Source organism: Oncorhynchus kisutch, linkage group LG8 (assembly GCF_002021735.2).
Source record: "Oncorhynchus kisutch isolate 150728-3 linkage group LG8, Okis_V2, whole genome shotgun sequence".
Classification (NCBI taxonomy): Eukaryota; Metazoa; Chordata; class Actinopteri; order Salmoniformes; family Salmonidae; genus Oncorhynchus; species Oncorhynchus kisutch.
In genome coordinates, this window is record NC_034181.2 from 39,787,572 (window position 1) to 39,807,736 (window position 20,165).

General features: G+C 46.2%; 1 protein-coding gene and 1 non-coding gene across 3 annotated transcripts; both read left to right on the forward strand.

Moving 5' to 3' along the window:
- Positions 1-939: 939 nt before the first annotated feature.
- Positions 940-1,011, forward strand: trnah-gug (transfer RNA histidin (anticodon GUG)). Its single transcript has one exon. It is a non-coding gene; the product is annotated as a tRNA-His (tRNA).
- Positions 1,012-1,323: 312 nt separating this feature from the next.
- Positions 1,324-18,652, forward strand: LOC109895685 (kinesin-like protein KIF24). 2 transcript variants are annotated; one of them, XM_020489585.2, is made up of 13 exons: positions 1,324-2,857; positions 3,089-3,251; positions 7,440-7,537; positions 10,989-11,219; positions 12,588-12,675; positions 13,969-14,090; positions 14,542-14,647; positions 14,753-14,824; positions 14,994-15,103; positions 15,227-17,334; positions 17,535-18,070; positions 18,221-18,342; positions 18,519-18,652. In XM_020489585.2, exons 1-11 carry the CDS (start codon positions 2,100-2,102, stop codon positions 17,639-17,641), a joined length of 3,963 nt encoding a protein of 1,320 aa, XP_020345174.2. In that variant the 5' UTR covers positions 1,324-2,099; the 3' UTR covers positions 17,642-18,070; positions 18,221-18,342; positions 18,519-18,652. The 2 variants fall into 2 exon arrangements, with proteins under 2 accessions (XP_020345174.2, XP_020345175.2); XM_020489586.2 differs by having other exon boundaries at positions 18,221-18,314.
- The last annotated feature ends 1,513 nt before the right edge of the window (positions 18,653-20,165 follow it).

Genomic DNA, 20,165 nt, shown 5'->3' on the forward strand with positions numbered 1-20,165 from the left:
TCACTGCACTCTATACTCCTCTGTAAACTGGTCATCTCTGTATTCCTGTTGCAAGACACACTGGTTGATGCTTATTTATAAAACCCTCTTAGGCCTCACTCCCCCCTATCTGAGAGATCTACTGCAGCCCTCATCCTCCACATACAACACCCGTGCAAGACACACTGGTTGATGCTTATTTATAAAACCCTCTTAGGCCTCACTCCCCCCTAACTGAGAGATCTACTGCAGCCCTCATCCCCCACATACAACACCCGTTATGCCAGTCACATTCTGTTAAAGGTCCCCAAAGCACACATCCCTGGGTCGCTCCTCTTTTCAGTTCGCTGCAGCTAGCGACTGGAACGAGCCGCAACAAACACTCAAACTGGAGTTTTATCTCAATCTCTTCATTCAAAGACTCAATCATGGACACTCTTACAGACAGTTGTGGCTGCTTTGCGTGATGTTTTTTGTTGTTGTCTCTACCCTCCTGTCCTTTGTGCTGTTGTCTGGGCCCAATAATGTACCATGTTTTGTGCTGCTACCATGTTGTTGTCATGTTGTGTTGCTACCATGCTGTGTTGTCATGTGTTGCTGCCTTGCTATGTTGTTTTCTTAGATCTCTCTTTATGTAGTGTTGTGTTGTCTCTCTTGTCGTGATGTGTGTTTAGACCTATATTTATATGTCATTTATTTAAAAAATATTTGTATTTATAATCCCAGACCCCCCCCCCCCCCCCCCGTCCCCCCCGTCCCCCCCCCGTCCCCACAGGAGTTATTTTGCCTTTTGGTAGGCCATCATTGTAAACAAGAATTTGTTTTTAATTGACTTGCCTAGGTAAATAAAGGTAAACATAAAATCTAAAATACGCTACACAACTCAACAATTAGCCAGTTTATTATCAACGTCACTACAAATCCCAATTTCTCCCGTCTAGGGGCAAGCCCTGGTAGCTCGCCGTGATCGTATAGTGGTTAGTACTCTGCGTTGTGGCCGCAGCAACCCCGGTTCGAATCCGGGTCACGGCATTGCGATACACAATGTCACGGCAAAAGGGCTCTGTTTTTAGATGTTTTTGAAAGCAACTTAGTCTTCCATACAAAAAAAAGAATAAAGTTAACTATCGCATAGCTTTTGGCCCACAGCTAATGATCAGCAGACAAAACGCGAGGAGCCATGTGAGTGCAGCGCGCCGTGCGTAAATGGAATATTCCGATTCGCCAGCAGCCGGCGCACAAAGCAAACTAATTCTGTCATTTCTGCCTTTCTCAACTTAATGCACATGCAGCAGCAGAATGCTCATTGGTCTAAGTTTACAGCGGGAAGAAATGCGCTAACTCAAACCGTCGTTATGGAGATGCTTTTTGTGTATGGAAACAGTGGGAAGGAGATTTCCACTGTTTAAAAATGTAGTGCATACCGGTATGTTAGATTCTTAGCGTTGATACACGAGACAGAGAGCTCGTTTGGTCAGTTAATCTTCCCGAAGAGGAGACTAACTTCGAAGTTCGAACATTGGTGAGTGATGTGGGCACTTTTGGACTAACCTACTTGCTTGGCACCTCACCTTGCTTTGTAAAAACTACAGCCAGGTGAGGTGAGAGACAAAATTATTATTTAAATGTTTACAGCATTTTCCTCCCCTGGGTCCTCAACAATATCCCAGTGAATTCCTATTCCAAATTCAAGAGTTTTCATGACATGGTCTTTCACAACTGCCAGAACACTGCAGCTGTCAACATAACTGTAAAGCTATGACAGCTGTTGTTCTGTTGGCTCATCTATATTTATCATATTTGCTACACTGCAATGTGTGACATAGTGCCACCGTCAGCAGTGTCAAGTTTCAGCACCAAAGCATGCAGCACACCCAGCCACAAGAGTAGGCTATCATTCATCAACAAAAAGCACGGAGGAAGGCAAGGTGTAAGCAAGGGAGTTGTCTTCTAATGTGCCACCGGTTTATACATTTGTAGACAAGGCTACTGAAGGTCTATTTGGTTGTGCCGCCTTGGGGACAGCCCGCTCCAACATTAACCAAATGGAATGACCACCGCTCATTCCCTTACAGGGATTGCGCACACATGCCAGAGGTGAGAAGGAACCAGTTGAGGCGATGACATCATGCCTATACGAGTGCCTGCGCGAGGTCGGGCTTCAGCGTCACTACCCTTGTTTTACCGCCATGGGACTGAGACGCGCTGGACACCTGTCTTTGCTCACCATGGGCGACTACTCGAGCGTGGGGGTCCACAGCATGGGGGACCGTGCCCGGCTGTTCCATCTGGTACAGCTGGTCAAGTCTCTGGAGGAAGAGGAAGAGGAAGAGGAGGACCATGGGGGCCACGATGACGATAGAGTTGTGATAACAAGAAAGACTTTCACTTCGGGCAGCAAAGTCCCCGCATGCAGGCAGCTAGATTTTGATGGTGATGGTAGGTCGAGCGAGCCCAAACGCGGATGGCTCAGTGACTATGACAGTCACAGGGGGGCTGGTGTCCACCCCTTCCCGAGCCCGAACACAGGGGTTAAACCCCAACCACGCTGCGACCTCAGCAGAGGGTCACCCATACACAAAACCCAGATCAGTGGGACGCCGATGCGTAGCTGTCCTCACAAGCAGACTGTCAGACGGTCCACAGTGCACAGGAGCAACAGCAAAGTGACCCAGCGTCAGGGCGTCTGCATTTACAAGGAGGGGACGACCATCGGCAGCGGGCCAAGACCTGAGGTGCGCCGGGAGGCGGATGGGACATCCAGGAGGACGGATGGGACATCCAGGAGGACGGATGAGCCCACATACATGTACACATCGAGGAGAACTATTGGCTGCAACTATGGTCTGCCCCTGAGTGGCCCGGTGTCAACCAGAAAGTAAGTTGTATTATGTTTCAATTGTGTATAATGCTGTTGTTGATAGTGTATGGGTCACTAGGCTGGTCGTCTCTGGTCTGCTGCTGTCTCTCCCTTCATCTGTTTTCCTACTTCTTTTCATTCTACAAATAACTGCCCCTCACACTTGGTTAGCTGGAAAAGGTAACTCTCTCTTATTAATTATACTGTTGTTCAAAATACCTGTAATTTGTGCTTGTGTGTGTGTTGTAGGGAGGCAGGTGAGCAGAGGATCAGTGTGTGTGTGAGGAAGAGGCCCCTGACCAATGCTGAGAACAGGAGAGGGGAGGCAGACGTGGTCACAGCTCATGATGGAGATTCTGTGGTGGTCCATGAGAGCAAAGAGGCAGTGGACCTGACCCAGTACATACTCCAAGTAGGTACCAGGTCCAGTAGAGCCCTGCACAGGCATGAATTTAAAGTCAAGCTTCTACCCATGCTGGTGACGCTCAGGCCCTACCCTACCCAGGCCCGATTGCTTCTGCTAAATTTAAGGCGTCAGAAGTGCTTCAACCTTGTCAAATTTAAGACTGGAGAGATTATTTCGCCAAAATTATAATTCTCATTGAGTTTTGTCGGAATTTAGAGTCACGAAAAGTAGATAACAGCTCTCTCATGTCTCTTCATTGAACAGAGCAGCCCAAGCGGAGCCGTTGCTATGGATACTCACAGAGTCAGAGCACCATGAGCAGAGCGCATGCAGAGTGTGCTGCACACAGGGAGTGAGTGAGAAAGAGGAGCAGCTAATGGATTTACTAACAGGGGAGGTTATTTCTGGTTTTGGGCAGGGCTGCACACAGGGAGTGAGTGAGAGACACGGTAGTGGTGACACCATAGCCCTGCCCAAAACCAGAAATAACCTCCCCTGTTAGTAAATCCATTAGCTGCTCCTCTTTCTCACTCACTCCCTGTGTGCAGCACACTCTGCATGCGCTCTGCTCATGGTGCTCTGACTCTGTGAGTATCCATAGCAACGGCTCCGCTTGGGCTGCTCTGTTCAATGAAGAGACATGAGAGAGCTGTTATCTACTTTTCGTGACTCTAAATTCCGACAAAACTCAATGAGAATTATAATTTTGGCGAAATAATCTCTCCAGTCTTAAATTTGACAAGGTTGAAGCACTTCTGACGCCACGTTATGATCTTAGTCAGATATGACTGTACTGCGCAGCAGAGCACGCGCAAATGGCTCATCTTCAACATTTTATTGATCAATTTAGTAATACCGAGCCCTACCCATAACCTGGTTATTGATGAAAAAAAGGCCCTACGTGGCCGTAACCCAATGTATAATGTCGGGGCCTGTCGGGCTCGGGTTGGGTAGCAGAACTCTAATGTACAGTACACTCAGAGGCTACATCACACAGTCACAGAGGACAGAGTCTAGCAAGACTTGAATATAGCAATGTATACAGTACAGACCGTGAATATACAGTATATAGGTACAATAAAGGAGACATTATGTATGTTTGTATATTATACAGATGTAGGATCTTAAATTTGGGCCAGTTTGCTACAGCAGAAAAATTATCCTGGAACAACAGGAAATGTGAATTATTATGTGGATAATAGTTCATTTACATTGATACATTTTTTGTTAGGGTAAGTCAAGTCTCAATTTCAGAAATTACAAACTTTAGAAGCCTTTTTAAAACGCAAATACACTACAAGCTTGCATTTCCTGCCGTGCAGGAAAATTCTCAGCAACAAAAGAGTGATCAAATTAAGATCCTATATCTGTATGTTTGGATGTACTGTGTACAAGGCCAGGGTTGCACATTTTGGGGAATATTCAGAGGTGGAAACTCTCTGTGGGAATTAACTGGAATATATGGGAATTAACGGAAATATATGCAAATTAATATGAATACCATTTAAATATAGATGTATTTTGCATTGGATATATTTACCATATCATATGGAAACAGAAACATAAACCTTTTGCCTTATCATAAGTAGAGGTAATTGCAAATGATTCAATCCTTCCAGTATAAATTTAAAAAACAATTTAGTTACGAATTGAACTTTAATTAAAAGAGTTGACTTTTCACATGGATGATTTCACTGAACAACAAAAGAAAGGGAATATTGAATGATCAGCAATGATCCATTGCATCTCCCAAAAACATTTGCAACATAAATCTGTAAAATGATATTCAAGAAACTAAAGCATTTGGTTGTCTTCGTCTCAGGCTTTCATGTCTTCTCCCTGGACCTCCTCAATGTCCACCTCTTGAACATCAGACTCTGAGGCCTCAACCTTGTTTAGGATGGCTTGTTGTAAAAAAAAAAAAGCCTCAAATTTGCTCGGAATGCCACCAATTTTTCAACCCTTGTATTGGTCAGCCTGTTGTGTGCTTTGGTGTGTGTGTTCCCAAACAAGCACCAGTCGGAGGCGGCTGATGTTGGTGGGATTTGGAGGATGATGGAGGCAACAGGGGAAAGAGCCTCAGATCCACTAAGTCCCTTCCACCAGGTGGCTGATGAGATTTGTTGGCACGACTGCCATATTGCATCTCCATCCCAAAGCCCTTGCTTGGAAGTGTACTTCACCAGACTGCCAATAACCTTGCCCTCATCCAGGCCAAGGTGGCGAGACACGGTAGTGGTGACACCATAGGCCTTGTTGATCTCTGCACCAGACAGGATGCTCTTGCCAGCATACTTGGGGTCCAACATGTACGCTGCAGCGTGTATGGGCTTCAGGCAGAAGTCTTCAGGCTTTTTGATGTATTTCAGAAATGCAGTTTCCTCTGCTTGGAGCAACAGTGAAGTGGGCAGGGCAGTACAGATTTCTTCTCTTACATCTGCAAGCAGAGTCTGAACATCAGACAGGATGGCATTGTCTCGCTCAACCCGTGCAATGGCTATTGCTATAGGTTTCAGGAGTTTCAGGCTGCTTACCACTTTCCCAAAATACATCATCCAGGAGGATCCTCTTGATGGGGCTGTCCATATCGGCAGACTGTGATATGGCCATTTCTTGGAGAGACTCCTTCCCCTCCAGGAGACTGTCAAACATGATGACAACACCACCCCAACATGTGTTGCTGGGCAGCTTCAATGTGGTGCTCTTATTCGTCTCACTTTGCTTGGTGAGGTAGATTGCTGCTATAACTTGATGACCCTTCACATACCTAACCATTTCCTTGGCTCTCTTGTAGAGTGTTTCCATTGTTTTCAGTGCCATGATATCTTTGAGGAGTAGATTCAATGCATGAGCAGCACAGACAATGGGTGTGATGTAAGGGTAGGACTCCTCCACTTTAGACCAAGCAGCCTTCATGTTCGCAGCATTGTCTGTCACCAGCGCAAATACCTTCTGTGGTCCAAGGTCATTGATGACTGCCTTCAGCTCATCTGCAATGTAGAGACTGGTGTGTCTGTTGTCCCTTGTGTCTGTGCTCTTGTAAAATAGAACATTCAGAAATCTCTTCCAATACACATTGCCTGTGAGCATCAGAGGTGAACCAGTTGCATACACAGCTCGAGCAAGACATTCATCAGCATTTCTCTGACTACGTTCTTCCATTGAGTCAAAAAAAACTTCTGATTCCAGGAGGACCATGAGCCGTTGCCATCGATAAGGTGTCTGATTCATAATTTTCACCTTGAATAGAAGTAGAGGGACTTTTGTCAGAGGTTGCTTGTTGTGAGCGCTGAGGGAACCTTATGCACTTGGCCAGATAATTCTTTGTTGCATTCTTCACATATGATTTGGCACAGTATTTGCAAATGTACACAGCTTTCCCTTCTACATCAGCTAGAGTGAAATGTCTCCACACATCAGATAGTGCCCGTGGCATTTTCCTGTAAAGGTTAGAAAAAAATACGTTTAAAAAAACTAATACAATTCCATGTACAGATAAATAGTTAAGCAGTTAGATTAAACAACTCCTTTGTAAGATAAATGTGTTAAAATGAAACACGTATGGAAACAGGTGAATTAACACTCCTCAGTTAGCAGGCTCAAGCCAGCTAAAACCCACATGGTAGAAAAACTAACTAGCAGAAATTGTTAACAAGTTAGAAATGATTTAAACACACTTTACTGTAGGCTACTATTTACTAGTTAACAAAAAATCATGTATGTCAAATAAAATATATTCACCCCACCCAGTATTGTAATCAAAACTTACCAGAAAGCATGTAGTCCTTGGCTCAGACAGTGCAATAGTGTGGGCACAATAGCATCTCATTAGTGAGCAAGATCTTGGGAATCAGCTGCACATGTGATGGAAGAATGCACTGTGCATGCAGAGGGTTGCAATTCCATTGAATTGGGGATAGTTTATCCAAATATGCCACAAGACCTAGAATTGCCTTATGTCTATCCTAAACTGTTATAAGCTAACTTTTTAGGGTGAATTTAAGCAAAATTCCCTAAATTCCAGGGCTTAACTTCCCATGGAACATTTCTGTAAAGTTCCTGTAAAGTATCCTACCCTTTGCAACCCAAGTTAAGGTACATAAATATAATTCATATAGCTTCAGGCCCCCTGTTCCTTGTAACACAGTGTTGATCTGTGTGTGTGTCTGCACTCTTCTCTGGTCCCCTCCACAGCACAGGTTTAATTATGATGAGGTGTTTGGGGAAGAGAGCTCCAATGTGGATGTGTACCTGAAAACAGCCTTTCCGCTGATACAGCATGTCCTCAACGGGTAAGGAACCTTGTGTTGTGTTCATTGGGTTCTAAACAAAAGAAAACGGAGAGGGACTCCAATAAGGAAGGTCTGTCGGTGTTAACACAGTCGTGAAGAGGGCATGGCGACGCCTCTTCCCCCTCAGGAGGCAGAAAATATCTTTACTGGCTGCATCTTGACTGGCTGCATCGTGACTGGCTGCTGCATCACCACTTGGTACGGCAACTGCTTGGCATCTGAACGCAAGGCGCTACAGAGGGTAGTGCGTACGCCCAGGACACAGGGTTTTCACAAATTGCTTGATGTTCTTAAAGTACTTGAATTTTGCACTCTGAAATTCAAGTACTGGAATACCTTAAAAAGCAGACATTTTCTCAGGTTGGTACTTGAAATGTACTTGAATTAAAATGAGAGGAGAACAGATAATGTATTGGACTTGCAAATTAATTTCCATGCAGACTACTGAGTTTTATTGCCTCACGTGTTTCGTGCTGTGGTTGCCAGGCGAGCTCGCTCATTCCACCCTCACTGCCACTCAGCCAGGTAGATACAGAACTGACTGATTAGGTGCCGCCAAACATCACATCGATAGCTAAACTGCCGGAAAAATGTAGATTCAAACCTGGCTTTTGTGCATATGGAACACTTATGGGCTCTTTTTATTTCAGCTCATGAAACATGGGACCAACACATTACATGTTGCGTTTTATATTTTTGCTAAGCAGTCTACTCACCTTTTTTTACCACTACATCACTGGACCCAACCAACCCACACCATGTAAGGTGCAAATAAATGCGTCAGACTGGGTGAATCGGCCCTGAAGAGCCACATGAAGGGGGAAAGACACAACGCTGCATCCTGCACTGGTGCCAGTTCTACATTAGGTGACTTTTTCTCTGCAACAACACCCAGAGCTTTTCATTCACAGGGCGCCGGCTATATTCCGCCTTATCAAGCGGCAGCCGTGCTCATGCCCTTTCTGGTGGCCGTTCCGTTTCCCTCACACAGCCCACCCAGTCATTAAGCTGGAGTTGTGTAGTAATGTGAATAGGAAATGTGTGTTCACCAGTAGCATGTCCCCAAACTCTGCTATTCAAATGACAAAATCATCAGCACTGACTTACCGCCTATGTATGTAGTAAATTAATATTTTTCTTTCATGAGATTGTGGCGATATACTGCCATCTGTTGGCGACTAGAAACAGTTGCATAATATGAACTAATACAAAATGAATGGTCCTTGAATATGACTTGTCACTGTCTGTAAGAACCCTGAGTACACCACTGGGGCCGAGCTCCCTGCCATCCAGCAACTCTATACCAGGCGGTGTTAGAGGAAGGCCCTAAAAATTGTCAAAGACTTCAGCCATCCAAGTCACAGACTGTTTTCTCTGCTACCACACGGCAAGTAGTACCTATGACCAAGTCTGGAACCAACAGGACCCTGAACAGCTTCTACCCCCTGGCTATAAGACTGCTAATAGTTAGTTAAATAGTTAAGCAATATCTACCTATAATATCTGCACTGACCCTTTTTGCAATAATCTCTTTTGACTCGTCACATACGCTGAGGTTACTGTTTATTATCTATCCCGTTGCCTAGTCCCTTTATTCTGACCTACGTGTACAGTTGAAGTCGGAGGTTGTTGGTTGTTGTTCTTTTTTAACAAACTATAGTTTTGTTATAGCAAAAGTAGATGTCCTAACCGACTATAGCAAGTCGGTTAGGACATCTACTGTGTGCATGACACAAGTATTTTTTCCGACAATACAGACAGATTATTTCACTTATAATTCACTGTATCTCCATTCCAGTTGGTCAGAGGTTTACATACACTAAGTTGACTGTGCCTTTAAACAGCTTGCAAAATTCCAGAAAATTATGTCATGGCTTTAGAAGCTTCTGATAGTCTAATTTACATAATTTGAGTCAATTGGAGGTGTACCTGTGGATGTATTTCAAGCCCTACCTTCAAACTCAGTGCCTCTTTGCTTTGACATCATGGGAAAATCAAAAGAAATCAGCCAAGACCTCAGAAAAATTATTGTAGACCTCCACAAGTCTGGTTCATCCTTGGGAGCAATTTCCAAATGCCTGAAGGTACCCTGTTCATCTGTACAAACAATAGTACGCAAGTATAAACACCACGCAGCCATCATACCACTCAGGAAGGAGACACGTTCTGTCTCCTAGAGATGAATGTACTTTGGTGCGAAAAGTGCAAATCAATCCCAGAACAACAGCAAAGGACCTTGTGAAGATGCTGGAGGAAACAGGTACAAAGTATCTATATCCACAGTAAAACGAGTCCTATATCGACATAACCTGAAAGGCCCCTCAGCAAGGAAAAAGCCACTGCTCCAAAACCGCCATTTAAAAAAAAGACAGACTATGTTTTGGGGACAAAGATCGTACTTTTTGGAGGAATGTCTTCTGGTCTGAAAAATAGAACTGTTTGGCCATAATGACCATTGTTATGTTTGGAGGTAAAAGGGGGATGCTTGCAAGCCAAAGAACACCATCCCAACAGTGAAGCACAGGGGTGGTAGCATCATGTTGTGGGGGTGCTTTGCTGCAGGTGGGACTGGTGCACTTCACAAAATAGATGGCATCATGAGGCAGGAAAATGATTTGGATATATTGAAGCAACATCTCAAGACATCAGTCAGGAAATTAAAGCTTGGTCGCAAATGGGTCTTCCAAATGGACAATGACCCGAAGCATACTTCCAAAGTTGTGGCAAAATGGCAAAAGGACAACAAAGTCAAGGTATTGGAGTGGCCATCACAAAGCCCTGTACTCAATCCTATAGAAAATGTTAAAACAGGTACAAGCAAGGAGGCCTACAAACCTGACTCCGTTACACCAGCTCTGTCAGGAAGAATAGGCCAAAATTCACCAAACTTATTGTAGGAAGCTTGCGGAAGGCTGCCCGTAACGTTTGACTCAAGTTAAACCATTTAAAGGCAATGCTACCAAATACTAATGGAGTGTATGTAAACTTCTGACCCACTGGGAAAATGATGAAAGAAATAAAAGCTGAAATAAATAATTCTCTCTACTATTATTCTGACATTTGAAATTCTTAAAATAATGTGGTGATCCTAACTGACCTAAGACAGGGAATTTTTACTAGGACTAAATGTCAGGAATTGTGAAAAACTGTGATTAAATGTATTTGGCTGAGGTGTATGTAAACTTCAGACTTCAACTGTACATATCTATCTAAATTACCTCGTACCCCTGCGCATCGACTCAGTACTGATTGTGTTATTATTTGTCTATTTTTCTGTTTCTTCGACTATTTCTCTATTTTTTTCTCTCTACGTTGTTGGGAAGGGCCCCGTAAGTAAGAATTTCACTGTTAGTCTACACCTGTTGTTTACGAAGCATGTGACACATAAAATTAGATTTGATTTGTAATGGGATATTGTGTGACCTAGTTCTGTCTGTATGTACGTTGGCAGAGGCAAGGCCACTTGTTTTGCATACGGCCAGACGGGAGCAGGGAAGACACACACCATGCTGGGTTGTCCTCCTCAGAGACAGGGGCTATACGCTCTGGCTGCCAGGGACATATTTACCCAGCTGCACTCCACCCAGGACTGTGGCAACTCTGCAGTCACATCCCATGTCTATGTCAGCTTCTTTGAGATCTACTGTGGCCAGCTCTACGACTTGTTGGACCGTAGAAAACGGTGCGTGTGTGATTGTGTATGTACTCAAGTTCAGGACTGACTTATCTCGACCAGTAGTTGTGACTTTGTTTTCAGAAAATATTTCATAATGTAACACTCTAACTTGGACTCTGACTCGAACACTTGAGGCTTGGGACTCGACTCGCACTCGAGGTTTAGTAAATTGACTACATCACTGAACATAACCCTGCTCTCTGATTGGTCCATTCTCGAGGTCGACCAATTATGATTTTTCAACCTTATCCCAATTATTGTAGGACCATTTTTTATATATATATATATGTAATAATGACAATTACAACAATACTGAATGAACAATGAACACTTATTTTAACTTCATATAATACATAAATAAAATCTATTAAGTCTCAAATAAATAATGAAACATGCTCAATTTGGTTTAAATAATGCAAAAACACAGGGTTGGAGAAGAAAGTAAAAGTAGAATATGTGCCATTTAAAAAAGCTAATGTTTAAGTTCCTTGCTCAGAACATGAGAACATATGAAAAGCTGGTGGTTCAATATTCCCAGTTCTTCAATATTCCCAGTTAAGAAGTTTTAGGTTGTAGTTATTATAGGAATTATGATGCATCACTGAACATAACCCTGCTCTCTGATTGGTCCATTCTCGAGGTCAACCGATTATGATTTTTCAACCTGATCCCAATTAGGTTGAAAAAAACAGACAAAACAAATGGAACATGAAAAATAGATCGATGATGGCTAGAAGACCGGTGACGTCGACCGCAGAACACCGACCGAACAAGGAGAGGAGCCGACTTCGGGAGAAGTCGTGACATTGGCGAAGTAGGCTGTGATTCGATGATAAATTAACAGGCACCGCATTGATTATATGCAACGCAGGACAAGCTAGTTAACCTAGTAATATCATCAACCATGTGTAGTTAACTATTGATTATGTGAAGATTGATTGTTTTTTATACGATAAGTTTAATGCTAGCTAGCAACTTACCTTCGCTCCTTGCTGCACTCGCGTAACACGTGGTCAGCCTGCCACGCAGTCTCCTCATGGAGTGCAATGTAATCAGCCATAATCGGCGTCCAAAAATGCAGATTACCGATTGTTATGAAAACTTGAAATCGGACCTAATTAATTGGCCGATTAATCGATCGACCTCTAGTCCCTTCACAATGACATGGTCATAACCATGATCTCTGATTGGTTCCTTCATAATAACATTGAGCCAGTGAACCAGTTGAACCACAACCACTCAGTGAACCACTCAACGAACCACGGAACCAGTGAACTACTCAGTGAACCACTCAATGAACCACTCAGGAAATAAGTGAACCAGTAAACCTCTGATTGGTATCTTTATAATGATATCTGTGTCTTCTCTATGCAGCTTGTTTGCAAGGGAGGATGGGCACCAAGTGGTTCAGATAGCAGGGCTAAGAGAGGTCAAAGTGGAGTCTGTCAACTCATTGCTAGAGGTGAGACTTGTATTCCTCTCTTCTCATTCTTCCTATTCTCGTCTGTTATACCTCCCTGTCTTGCTGTTTTGATTTATTTCCCTTCTTCATTCCATCCTCCTTTCATCGCTTCTCCTGCCTCCACCCCTCCTCATTCATCCTCCCCACCTTCTCCTACCTCCACCCCTCCTCATTCATCCTCCCCACCTTCTCCTGCCTCCACCCCTCCTCATTCATCCTCCCCACCTTCTCCTACCTCCACCCCTCCTCATTCATCCTCCCCACCTTCTCCTACCTCCACCCCTCATTCATCCTCCCCACCTTCTCCTGCCTCCACCCCTCCTCATTCATCCTCCCCACCTTCTCCTGCCTCCACCCCTCCTCATTCATCCTCCCCACCTTCTCCTACCTCCACCCCTCCTCATTCATCCTCCCCACCTTCGCCTACCTCCACCCCTCCTCATTCATCCTCCCCACCTTCTCCTACCTCCACCCCTCCTCATTCATCCTCCCCACCTTCTCCTACCTCCACCCCTCATTCATCCTCCCCACCTTCTCCTACCTCCACCCCTCCTCATTCATCCTCCCCACCTTCTCCTACCTCCACCCCTCCTCATTCATCCTCCCCACCTTCTCCTACCTCCACCCCTCCTCATTCATCCTCCCCACCTCATTCATCCTCCCCACCTTCTCCTGCCTCCACCCCTCCTCATTCATCCTCCCCACCTTCTCCTGCCTCCACCCCTCCTCATTCATCCTCCCCACCTTCTCCTACCTCCACCCCTCCTCATTCATCCTCCCCACCTTCTCCTGCCTCCACCCCTCCTCATTCATCCTCCCCCACCTTCTCCTACCTCCACCCCTCCTCATTCATCCTCCCCACCTTCTCCTAACTCCACCCCTCCTCATTCATCCTCCCCACCTTCTCCTACCTCCACCCCTCCTCATTCATCCTCCCCACCTTCTCCTGCCTCCACCCCTCCTCATTCATCCTCCCCACCTTCTCCTACCTCCACCCCTCCTCATTCATCCTCCCCACCTTCTCCTGCCTCCACCCCTCCTCATTCATCCTCCCCACCTCATTCATCCTCCCCACCTTCTCCTGCCTCCACCCCTCCTCATTCATCCTCCCCACCTTCTCCTGCCTCCACCCCTCCTCATTCCTCCTCCCCACCTTCTCCTGCCTCCACCCCTCCTCATTCATCCTCCCCACCTTCTCCTGCCTCCACCCCTCCTCATTCATCCTCCCCACCTTCTCCTGCCTCCACCCCTCCTCATTCATCCTCCCCACCTTCTCCTCTCTCCGCCCTCCAGGTGATCTTGTGGGGTACAGGGGAGCGCACCCAGGGGGTAAGTGGAGTCAACCCTGTGTCGTCCCGCTCCCACGCTCTGCTCCAGATACAGCTCAGAGACTCTGGCCATCGGGCCACTGGCAGGTCAGTGTCACGTTATAATAACTTATAGGACAAAGTGGACCAAATTAGTTCCAGGTAGCAAAACTCATTTCCATATTTTTGTTTTGAGAGTGATATATAGAAAATGATCAAACAGGTATATGGAGTTTGCAGACACAGTTTATAATCTCAAATATAACACATATTCAGCAATATACCTGAGATTGAATGTGTTATTTTATGTATGATTAGCTACAGTACACAGTGTGTGTGTGTGTGTGTGTGTGTGTGTGTGTGTGTGTGTGTGTGTGTGTGTGTGTGTGTGTGTGTGTGTGTGTGTGTGTGTGTGTGTGTGTGTGTGTGTGTGTGTGTGTGTGTGTGTGTGTGTGTGTGTGTGTGTGTGTGTGCGCAATTCAGTAGCTTTGTAACATAGTTTATGTGACATTAAATTAAAAGTAATCGGACCAGATGTGTCCCACACTGTGTTGTGTAGGATGTCATTTGTGGATCTGGCTGGGAGTGAGAGAGCAGCAGACTCCAGAGACCCAGACAGACTGAGTCGCATGGAGGGGGCAGAGATCAACCAGAGTCTACTGGCAGTGAGCGCAACACACACACAACAGGATACAATACAATACTTTATTGTTCATTTTCACACACACATAAAACGGGATTGCTGTTAACATGTATCCTATTTGTTTCAGCTGAAAGAATGTATCCGTTCTCTGGACCAAGAGCAGTCACACACACCGTTCAGACAGAGCAAGCTCACGCAGGTAAAGAATCTCACACACACATTGCAAACGTTCACGGGTTCAACTCTCAACAACACATCTGAGCAACTCCACACCAGGTTTGTGCTTCGACTGTGTTGTCCACAGGGAATGATAGAATTTGGGTCAGTACCACTTTGTTCAAACTCTGTTTACCTTGTTGTCTGTATAGGTTTTGAAGGACTCCTTTGTTGGTGATTCAAAGACATGTATGATTGCAAACGTTTCCCCCGGTCACCTAGCAACCAAACACACACTCAATACGCTGAGATACGCTGACCGGTGAGTGTTGCGTATTATGTAGGTCATATGAGAGCACACACTCCGACTCAACAGTTTTGACGTCATTGTTTAATTGGTCAGTGACATTGGCCTGTGATATATCATGTCCTATTGGCTCTACAGGGTGAAGGAGCTGAGGGGGGGAGGGGGGAGAAGACGGCCCACAGTCACCCCGTCCCCATCCCCGGAACATGATCAGACTAGCAGCATTGGTACTAGTGCCAGCAGGGGGAAAAGTCCCCCAAAAGGGGTGAAGTTGGGGGGACACAGGGAGGCCCCAAATGTGACTAGCACCCCTGCTAGGAGGTTAGCCCCAGGGGGAGCTCTGCTCTGCTCCACACCAAAGGGCCAGGGGGCGGGGGAGGGCTTTGGGAGGGGGAGAGAAGACCTCTGTTTGGAGCACACCACACCGGTGAGGGGCTCACTGGGCCGGGGGCTTTGGAGGCGCAGGAGGAGGGAGGGAGTGGGAGAGAGGGAGGTGGAAAAGAAAGGGCACAGAAAGGAACGTGAGAAGACAGATGATTCCAACACGGAACAGGACCATGGGGTGGCTTGGGTGACGAGACAGCGAATGGGAGAGGGGAGGACAACCCTTTGGGAAATACCCAGTGAAGGAAGAGCCACTACAAGCCAGATGGCCATAGGTAAGAGGGCAGCTGCTGCTTCCTGCCTCAGAGGAGCAGAGAGGCAGAGGACTACTACGAGTAAAGGAGAGGGAGAGGGCAGGAGATGGATAGAGCAGGACCGAATTGTGGGGGAGAGGGAGAGAGAGAAGACGGCTGAGGGACAGAGAGAATTGGGAGAGGTCAGGGAGAGAGATAGGAGGACTAGTACAGAATGGGAAAGGGAGAGAGAAACTGAGACGCCAAGGGAGCTGGAGAGCGAGAAGGAAAGAGAGAGGCATTTGAGAAGATACCACCAGCAGCTGCAGCAGATGCAGTGGCTCCAGCAGCCTCTGCCTGCCTCTCCATCTGTCTGCCGCGGTGTGGAGGAGCTGCTGGCTGGGTACAGGGCCACTGCTGGGGCTGGGGGAGACCACCTCCCGCTCCGGGGGGAAGGGACCGCAGGGGTCACAGTGGAGGCAAATGGGAGGGGACAGAGTCACCTCTCTAACAACACGTCTCAGAGCCACTGCCACAATGGCGATAATGATGATGATAATGATGGTAGTGGAGAGCACATCCTCAAGTGTCTCGTCCCCGGGGCTGGATCAGTACTGTCTACCATCAGCAGACTGGATGACAGAGGGACAGGAGGAGGAGGAGTGGAGAGAGCGAGTGGGAGTGGGGACGAATGGGGGTCACACAAGGAGGAGGAGAGGAGAGGGAGATGGGCATGGCCAGAGTGTAGAGTGGTCGAGTCAGAAGAGGGCGGCAGGTGGACAGGGGCTGTGTTGCGTCTTGGGGAGGAGGAACGGTTAACATCTGGCCTCCGTGGGGCATTTGAGAGGAGGGGGTGGGCAGGGGAACACAAGGAGAGAGGAGAAGAGGACATGCTGCTGGGGGCTGAATGGAGCACAGAGGAGGAAGGAGAGGTTGCCGTTAATGACTTCACCCGCGGCTCCACAGACAGCAACAGTGACAACGACAGCTTTTACCGACACTGCAGCCACCACGCTCCGGCCGAGAGGCCCCTCTCTCCACCCCCGCCCCCAGCCAAGCTCAACGACCTGTCCGTGGAGTCCAAGCACATCAACCAGAGCTCCAGTGGCCTGTGCCTACACTTCCAAAATGTCCCCATTTGCCCCTGCCAGCAGGGAGTACCACTGAGCCCCAGAAAGAGGACAGCGCTACCAGGTGCTGAGCTGCTACGTCTTATAGACCCTGCCACCCCCCTTCTGTCCTTTGTGCAGACGGGGAGGGGAGCAGAGGTTGGAACCAAAAGGCTTCCCCCTGAGAGCCAAAATAATTCTGGAGTTGTGGCTCAAATGCCCCCTTCTTCACCACCACACTGTGAGTCCTCGGGCGATTCATCTAGATGCACCATGGACCCCCTCTCACTTTCCTTGCTTCAAGTAGACAGGCTTGCAGCCACAGACTCCTTCCTCTGCCAGCAGGTACCACACAGAACCTACTCCCCCTCCCTCCTGCCTAATGAAGGTGGAAAGGGAAAAGGGGTGGTGGACGGTGGCCAGTCTCTAGTACCCACTCTAGTGATAGATGGAAAGAGTGGTGAAGGCCACATGGATCAGAGGAGATCCAAGATGGACGCTGCTCCTCTGTGGAGAATGGGTGAGTCACATACACAAGCTTGTGCAATGATTTTTTCCCCCCCGCATTGTTTACTTAATATCTCTGTAAATAATTGGCATCTTCTCATTGACATTGTTCATTTGTGAGAATTGCGGTTTTGTTAGGGGATTGCGTGTAAAAAAAAAAGAAGAAATTGTCAAATGTTGCTGTAATTCTCTTGTGTTGTCTGTTCTGTCCAGCTATGACCAAACCATCTGCCCCTGTGGTCTCCTTGGTGTCTGTCCAAGACCAAAGAGGAATCCTGAAAACCCCAGCCCAGTTAGGGAGGGAGGTCCTAGGCTCCTGACTCTACCTGTCCCCCTGGCCCTTCTCCACACTTCCACTCACCACACAACCTCACTGTATCCAATACACACACAACCAAGTGCTCCCAAGGCCCAGTCCGGCCCAACACACAAACATCACACCCTTTTCCTTCCACCCATGTACCACAGCATACACATAAGCCTCCCATCGCGACTAAACACACATTTCAGGATACACCCAACTCCTCCATCCCTAGTGTACAAATTCTCCAACAAATGAACAACCACGTGCAATTTAACATTTTGCAGGACCAATCTCAGTCGCCCAGTTCAAACAGTCCTCCTAATCGCCACACCCCATGCCGTCTCAGCGGTTCAAGCAGTCCAGACGTTCCAAACGGTCTGTTAAAGCACGTTGGACCCCCAGCCACCCTCTCCTTCTCTACTCGGGAAGCCCTGGAGCATGCCCAGTAAGTTCAAGTCTATCTGTTATGTATCATGAACAATGTGTAGGTTTATGGTTCCTTACTCATCCTGGCTCTATCCCTTGCCATCTCTTCCTCTTTCCTTCTCTCTCTATCTCTCTCTTTCTCTCCATTTCTCCCTTCTGTGTTCGTCAGGTGGTGTGTTGTCCAGACCCATTGGGAGCAGTTGAAGCAGATAGAGTCTATGTGTCGTAGAGAGGGGACATTGCTGTGCCAACAGCCTGACGTGGTGAGAACTCAGCACCTTGTATATACAGGTATTAAATATACTAGCTCGTAAATCATGGATTGAATTCATTAGATTCATTGCAATTACCATTATTGTTGCTGAATGGGACACTTGGTTTGAGAGTAGTGCTCTCCATGACTGTCTACCATTTGTTGATCCAACTTCCTTCCCTGTCTGTCTCACCGGTCCCTCTCTATTCTTCAGGACTTTAGGGCGTTACGTTCATAAACTGGAGGAGATCACGGAGCAGAAGGCTGTGTGCGTTCGGAGCCTGAGATCTCTGCTACAGCCCTACCTCACCCAACTGAAAAATCCTTGTTGAAAACTATTAGTCATTTTCAATTCATGGAGTGAATTTCAATTCAGTTCCTTAAGTTATACCAGGCAAATAATTTGTGTGGGTGTGGAGTGAACTTGTGTGGAGTGAGCTGTATTTTTTTAAACAGTAGCCTACAGGAACAAACACTTATAGTCAGTACCTTCGTGATTAAGGCACTGTACTACTTTAGCCTGTATCACAAATAATGAGATTCCCATAGAGAATGATAGAGTCCTCTAGTGGCCAAAAGGCCATATTAGCATGGACAGCACCATTGAGGGCTTCCACCATTATAATGTAGTCAACTGGGTGGGACTTCCAACTTCATTGTCTAATGCCTCCTGGTGACCCTGTTGGAGTTATGTCCAACCCTGGTAATCAGGAGGGATCAGCCAATTGTGAAGAAGAAAATGTGCTACATCAAAATGGAGATCGCCTCAATGGTGCTGCCCATGCTGTCACAGACGCTATAATGGCACAGATACAAAGATGAGTCCTCTATCTCTATGGAGATTCCCAACCTCTGTCATTTCAAGAATTTTGCTATGAGTAACTAACCATAAAAAGTTATGGAATCATTAATAATGTTGTACTTTGGTAGTTTAGGTAGTCTATCCACGAGAGATTAAATATACATGGAAGAAAAATCCATTTTTATGTGGTAGGCCTGTCCTCTGTGGTTGGTCTTTGAAATGCAGGCGCAAAGAAGATGTCTGCCAGTTGTTCATCTGTCTTGCCAGCAGATGGAGGTATTGTGTGTGAAAATCCTAATTTTCAGAGTAGAAAATGTATTGCACAATTCACTCAAAAAGAAAAGTCACATGTTTCAAAAACAACAGGTGTAGACTAAAAGTGAATTGTTTACTTTCATGTCCTTTTCCAACAATGCAGAGTTAAGATAAATATATAAAATTGATATGACACAAGGCATAAATACAGAGTGAATAACAAAAATCTTGAGTAAAAATAGCACAGCTATATACAGGGAGTACCAGTACTGAGTTGATGTGCAGGGGTATGAGGTAATTGAGATAGCTATATACTTATAGGTAGGGGTAAAGTGAACTAGTCAACAGGATAGATAATAGACCGTAGAGTATATGCTGAGTGTGAAAGTGTGTGTGGTGTCAGTATGTATGTGTGTGCATGTTATGTGTGTGGGCGTATGTAGTGTGTTGTGGTGTCAGTGTAAGTATGTGTGAGTGTCCAGTGTTTGTGCATAAAAGGATCAATGCAGGTAGTCCGGGGGAGCCATTTTATTAGCTATTTAGCAGTCTTGTTTAGCAATCTTATGGCTTGTGGGTAGAAGCTGTTCAGGGTTCTGTTGGTTCTAGACTTAATGCGCTAATACTGCTTGCTGTGCGGTAGCAGAACCGTGAACCGTCTATGGCTTGGGTGGCTGGAGTCTGACAATATTTTGGGCCTTTCTCTGACAACGCCTGGTATAGAGGTCCTGGATGGAAGGTATCTCGGCCCCAAGGATGTACCGGCACAGCGGATTTCAAGTCTACTGAGAGCAAACTTTAACAATG